Source organism: Etheostoma spectabile, chromosome 2, assembly GCF_008692095.1.
Source record: "Etheostoma spectabile isolate EspeVRDwgs_2016 chromosome 2, UIUC_Espe_1.0, whole genome shotgun sequence".
Classification (NCBI taxonomy): Eukaryota; Metazoa; Chordata; class Actinopteri; order Perciformes; family Percidae; genus Etheostoma; species Etheostoma spectabile.
The window spans coordinates 21,884,156-21,890,700 of NC_045734.1; the positions used below are offsets into that span (position 1 = coordinate 21,884,156).

At 41.3% G+C, this 6,545-nt stretch overlaps 2 protein-coding genes across 5 annotated transcripts in view; both read left to right on the plus strand.

Moving 5' to 3' along the window:
• mycbpap (mycbp associated protein) overlaps nucleotides 1-4,161 on the plus strand; it is a 13,291-nt gene extending 9,130 nt beyond the window's left edge. For all 3 annotated transcript variants that reach the window (XM_032542189.1, XM_032542180.1, XM_032542198.1), the window contains exons 14-19: nucleotides 583-681; nucleotides 880-1,007; nucleotides 1,141-1,268; nucleotides 1,346-1,485; nucleotides 3,563-3,745; nucleotides 3,954-4,161. In XM_032542189.1, coding sequence (XP_032398080.1) covers nucleotides 583-681; nucleotides 880-1,007; nucleotides 1,141-1,268; nucleotides 1,346-1,485; nucleotides 3,563-3,745; nucleotides 3,954-4,052 — 777 coding nt within the window. In that variant the 3' untranslated portion in view covers nucleotides 4,053-4,161. The remainder of the gene's footprint in view (nucleotides 1-582; nucleotides 682-879; nucleotides 1,008-1,140; nucleotides 1,269-1,345; nucleotides 1,486-3,562; nucleotides 3,746-3,953) is intronic.
• A 135-nt stretch (nucleotides 4,162-4,296) lies between these two features.
• epn3b (epsin 3b) overlaps nucleotides 4,297-6,545 on the plus strand; it is a 16,199-nt gene continuing 13,950 nt past the window's right edge. Inside the window, exon 1 of one of the 2 annotated variants that reach the window (XM_032542025.1) lies at nucleotides 4,297-4,667. The gene's annotated coding sequence lies outside the window, so the exon portion shown is untranslated. The remainder of the gene's footprint in view (nucleotides 4,668-6,545) is intronic. The other variant, XM_032542033.1, reaches the window with a different exon arrangement.

The following is a 6,545-nucleotide window of genomic DNA, read 5'->3' on the forward strand; positions in this document are numbered from 1 at the left end:
ATATATATATATATATATATATATATATATATATATATATATATATATATATGGGGGAATAATGAATTCTAAAAATTATTGCTAAGAAAATTAATGATACATACTATTTTCGATTTCTTTCCCCACCCCTACTTATTATTGATAAAATCTAAACCAGTCACTGTTACCTCTACGATGTACAAAATAGTTTATGTTGCCATGGCAGTGTTCAGTAATAGGAAACCAGGCTAATAGACAAAAGCAAAAGCAATAGGAAGGACTACCTGGAAACAATATTGAAAAGTTACCAAACATGAAACATATCTCTTATTATACTCCATCTATTTGGGATAAATAGAAGGCTTTTTCTTTAAAATTCACATCTGTCATTACCAAATATAAGGTTAATTAAAGCTCTCTTAACTTTCATGAGGTCACTTTTAATCACCACACAAGGTACACAATTTTTGCGACAGAAAATTATGACATGCATGACAGTTGTTAGATGGAGAATAACTATCAATGGTGATTATCATCCTGTGGCATACACTTTTCTTCATAGGAGTCTTGTGGTTGCGTGTTTACTCATTTAAACTACTGTAGTTGCAGTACCTTCATGAGCCAGTGGAGGACCTAAAGAGATTGTGGCGAGAAGTGCATCCAGGACGCACCCGGGACCTCTCTGTTGATACTCTCCGACAGGTAGAGGCATTCTGTGCTGTTATAGGGCATGGGAACACTTAGTACAAAGAAAGTATGTGTAGCAGTACATATAGCCATATAGTTGGTCCAAGGTTATAGATCCAAGGGTCTCTTTGAATGCACTTTGTAAAATGTTATACCATGATGATGCATCAATAACATAACATATTGTGTCCATTCACCTGTTCTCCTCTCCAGGTTGTGCTATCTCTGCCTGAGCAAGAAGCAGCTCAGGAAAAGAGCTTGGCTAAGCTCAACTCCCTGTTTCTGCAGCTTATTGAGCCTTCTCAACAGAAACACAACCAGCTAACAGCAACAGCTGTAGGGTGAGGCATGAACGCACATAATTCACAAAGCATCTCTATCAAAGCACCTGGGCTCTGTCATACACACACACCCATGAGCCACACTCAGTGTAGGAAGCCTACAGGTTAAAGTGGTGTGTGGTGCCCCCTGCAGGCAGCAGCTGTGGAGGAAACTGCTGGACACTATGGCTGGTGAGGCCTTGTGGCTCAGAAACCTGCTGGGCCTTCCAGAGGGAGACACATGGTTCGATAAAAAGGAGGAGTCCCCAATCTTGGAAGCTGGTGAGACTCACAGACCTTCATTCGGACATAGATTGGTGAAGATTCATGCTGCCTACTATTCTGTCTTCACATTGCAGATAAAGCTGATTACAAAGATGAGAAGAGTGAGAAAAAGGGAGGAGCTGCTGCTAAAGAGGAGAGGAGTGGGGCAAGGTCCAAAATTAAAGATGACAACAAAGGCGAGTCCAAATCAGCAAATACTGACAAATCAATGGAGGTGAGGGAAACAAAAAGTATACTGTATGTTTGTGGAGATGATGGGCTGTTTTGCCACTGTGTGGCAGCAGATTTGAAAGTGTTTTCATTATTAGCATGAATAAAGTATCAAGACATATCACTTCAGCAGACTTTCAGCTGACCCAACCATGAGTCACCTTCTGTACGTCTGTAAAGCTGTCTGTTCATCATTCCTTCATTCATTCATTCATTCATTTATTCATTCATCAGCCATTCATCAAGACAACTTTTGTTTTCTTGTTACTACTGACTGTCTCCTCAAAACCCGGCCACCTTCTGCCTGGTTCTCAGTGATGCATATACCTGCAACATTATGTTCTGTTGGATAGTTTTCTGAAGCACTGTATTATATGTTATGTTGTGTGCTTGCTGGCTTCTGTTCTCCATAACACTAAAGGGTTGGTTTACTTTATAGAAGGAGCACCTGTGCCACCAAATATAACTGTATAACCATTACAAACAGGAAAGACTATGTTGCAGATATGCCAAGATTTATTGTACATGTGCATAATAAGAAATGTACAGTCTTTGGGGATTAGATTCCATCATTAAAAATATTAATAAATAAAAGGGGTAGAGAAGCCAAGCCATATCCCCCCCCCCCGATGGTGCCTAGACACTGGTTATGGTGGAGAGGGAACCCAAAGACCGAACGTAGGACCTTACTGCCGGAAAAGAACTCAGGTTGTCGTGGTTAACATGCCCGAAGGTGAAGGGGAGGAGGAGGGTTGCACGTTTGCCTGTAAAGACAGCTGATAGCAAGGAAAGAAGACATTTAAAGCAGGATGTCATGCCGTGATTAGATCATGAATTCCGTGGCCAGTTCTGGTTGGTTTACTGAAAAGAGAACGCCTGTTAACAGCTGAATAGTTTTAGGAAGAGATAATGGTGATTAAAGTTATTTAAAAGTCTTCCTGAAGGAGTTTGCGTTGATCTTCATTTGTGTAATTATACACGTTTGTGTTCTTGAATCATTTAAGCCTGTATACGTCTGCACATGTGTGTTTTTGTTCCTGTTTGTGTGTGTACAGGAAGCTAATACTCTCCATCATTCTCTGTTGTCCACCAGAGGAGACGTTAATAATAGCTTAGCAATAGAATATGGTCATGGACATTCATGTTTTTACATTGTGACTGGTTGGGTGAGATAATGAGCTAAACATTTCACTTAGTTCCCATCCATTTTAATGCAAATCATTGTTTTTCTGCCCCCATCCTCAATAGGCCCCACAAATAGGCCCCAAATCTGAATTTCAGAATCTTTTATTCGTCAGCACTGAGATTGAGAGTCTTAATGAGGACGCTGGTGTCCCACGGTCTCTGCAAAGCTATAGCTCAAATTGTCTGGCTGATTAAACAGGGAGGGACTAGAAATCCTGTCTGTTTTTTTTTCAAGAGCGAATTACATATTGATTATTACTTACTTTGTTGGTAATACATTAATCACAATAGTACACTTGAGGAGGCCTAGTGAAGCGTCTTTCGGACCTTGAAATTGCTGCGTCATGGTCGCTCAAACTTGTCACTTAAACGATGTTCTGGTCTTCCCTTGGACCTGTTACATCTCTCTCCTAATGGTTTGTGTCACCATTATCAGCTATCAAAGGCAAAAAAAAATTAAAATTAGAAGTTGACTAAAGATGCATTCTGGTATAAAATGTCAGTATATTTTGCTGAGTGATTTTCTCCTCTGTGTGATGGTTGAGTCATAGGTAAGGTACAGCCTATCACTTAAAGGGTACCATGGTAACAGGACACTTTTTTCACTGTGCGCAAATGTGCACCTGCTTTCCAACTGTGTGCCCAGGGTGTGAATTAATAGCATCTGGACCTGTTCAAGCCATCTGTGGTGCACACGCACACAAACCTAAGAGTTGACCTTAAACAGTGCATATCTTCCAATGTTAAAAACCATGAATACGTGGGAGGTAGTTTTTCAGGATGAAAGATGCACACAATTACTTATCAGCCAACCCGTTGTTGAAATTTGATCCTCTTGCGTGGTCATTCATCACTAACTTATGTCTGTCTTTATTATGTGCCTGCCCTGTGTACAGGACAGCAAAAAGAAGGGTAAAAAAAAGGAGGAAGCGGTGAAACAAACAAAGGAAAAGCAAGGGAAGGAATCAGCCCCACTGACTGATACCCCTCCAGACAACAGCATCAGTCAACAACCTCCTGATGACCAAAATAACGAGGCGGAGGTGATGGACATTTACAGGAACCTCCTGCACAAAAAGGCAAGTATTTCAATTGTCTCACACTAAGTCCAGGGTACCTGTCATGAGGGATTCCGCTCAATCGGTTTACCTAACTTGTTTAAAAATCTGTCTTTCATAACCCCCCCAATTTTATGGAAGTGCAACCAAATCACTCAAGTAACCTTTTAAGGTTTTCCACAGTCTTATATTCTATGAATCCATTAATCTATGTGTATCTATCTGTCAGGTGTATGATCTGATGGAAGACCTGGTGGACAACCTGTGTGACCTGATGGATGATCTAAATGAGGAAGATGAACAGCACAAACACACTACTAACAAGTGAGAGGCAGGTACAGGAACCCACTGAACATATGGAACCAGATGTAATAAATGTGTTTCTACCTTAATTTGTTGTGAAAATTAATAAACGTTTTGGTGGTCTTGCACAGCAGATGTGGAGTAATATTCATTCTGTCTCATTCACATATTAACACTCACAAAAGCGGATGATAGTAGGTACCGCCGACTCTGCAAACGGCGCGCCCCCGTCCCTGCCTCTCTCTCTCTCGCCGTTGTGATTGTGTATGCTGTGCGTGCGTGGCCTGCCGGTGTTGTATGCGTGTGTGGATGGGGCTGCCTGAGTGAGAGAGCGAGTGAGTGAGTCGTGTGCTTTGGCTTATCCTTGTCCTATGCGGATTTCACCACTGACTGCCTGAGCGACTCGCATCCTCCAGGTTAGGCCTGGGTTTAGACGCTTTAACGTTCCCATTCAAGAGAACACTCTGTTCGGCTCCTCTCTCTCCTCACGTTTGCCGGATATAGGAGCGGAGGGAGATAATTGTGGTTGCTCTGCTGCTTAGCCGATCCCAGCGGAGGGGGTATTATCGGGACGCGGAGAGGAGATAGCGGAGAGGCGAGGATGCTCAGTGGACAAGGCGAGAGATGAGTAATGGGCAAGGTAAGCGGCATTTTGAAATTACCGGGGGAATAATCTTTTGGCTTTTTTGTGCAAATAATTCTAATTTTAAGTGAGTAGCCTATGTAATCTACAATGTAGCCTATTGAGCTGCCGACCTACATGTAACAGACAACTCCAGTGGCAGCTGGCCTTACAGGAATCTGTGCTACACATGGCAGACTGCACAGGGAATCCACCGCAATAGTGTGTGTGCGTGTGTGTGTGTGAGAGAGAGAGAGAGAGAGAGAGAGAGAGAGAGAATGTGTGGGGGTGTCGGTGGGGCGGTTGGGTAATGCATTACGCAGACCCAGCATGAGCGCCCTCCTCCTCTCCATCACCACCTGAAATAGACAGTTCACCTGCTGTCACAGCACGCATGCGCATCCATCAATTTGGACAACGGGATGACGTAGGTTCTCAGTGTTTGAGCATTTTGGCGCATCAGACCAGACCATATCAGTTAATAAACTTAATTAATCTCACTTACTTACTTGGATGTATAACTTTGTGTGTTCATGCATGTATTGTTGTAGTAGTATACGTAGTATCTGAAGTAAACGCATAGGCTATAATTTGCATTGTGCTATTCAATTGGTATCTAGGCATAAAGAGACAACTGTCCTTGGAGTTGAGCATCACGACTTCAGTTAACAATTGAATCAGGTGACTCTTCCTTGAGTTGGTCCATCTTGATGTAGTGACTGTGGCTCAGAGTGAATGTTAGTTGTTACACCCAGATGAGTCATTTGAATAGAGCAGCTCATAGCTGTGAATCAGAAAATATTCCAGTACAACCACCATGGGTGCTGTCATTCATTTGTTGCATTACTTACAGAGCAGCTCCACAGTTTGTCTCTGGATGACTTCATCACCACTGTCTGTCTCTGTGATGCATGAGACTTTACGAAATACATAGCTGAGCTGGACTATATTTTATACTTCAGGATGGATTTTACTCTTGTAGGCCTACTTCTGCTTAAAGAACACATGTTGGTGTTTGTTGAACTGTGCACATTAATCTTTGAACGCCAATAATTTCACTTAATGTCTTAACTTAAGTAACCTATTGGCATCTTAAATATCTTAAATAAATATTCTTATAAAAATTATAAATATTATATACATACTGTATATATACATTTTAGTGTGGTTTCTGATGGCATGTGGCCTGGACATTCTGTCACCAATTACTCTAAATACTGTTAGTAATGTTTTGTAATAGATAGAGGTTGGTATCGTCACGTTACTACCAATACAGTGACCTCGATAGCGGTTTTTAAACCTTTTCCAATAAAAATTTATGAAACGAAAATCAATTACAACATTACACAATACAAAATAAATCTTTATATTTATTTTTCAGCCCCTACTACAACACCCTCGTCTTTGTGTGCATGCGTGCCTCCACGACATGTAATGTCAGACAGCCAATCACAAACATAATTAGACACTGGTAAAAGCATGCTGCATGCTTATTGGCTCACTGACGGTCATGAGATTTACCCTTTAGGTATTGAAATTGTGTATTGAAAAAAGTTGAAAAATACACTTAGAAACAATATATCATGAGGCATTCCTAAAACAATTTTTTTTCTAAGGGAAAAGAATCAATTTTAAAAATGGTTGCAAGAGAATCACGATACACACGACTTTCAGATTTTTTTTCCCTTACCCCTAGTAGACATAGTGTGGTATTGCTTTTATTGATATAGATTGCGGTGTGAGGGACGTCGCGGTGTGAGGGTCAGACAAAGGGATGAAAAGGGCAATAGTTTCAAACACCTCATGCAGTAGACAGCACTAGCCTGTCATTACCTTTGTGCACGTGTGTGTGCATGTGTATGTGTGTATGTGTGTGTGTGTGTGTGTGTGTGTGTG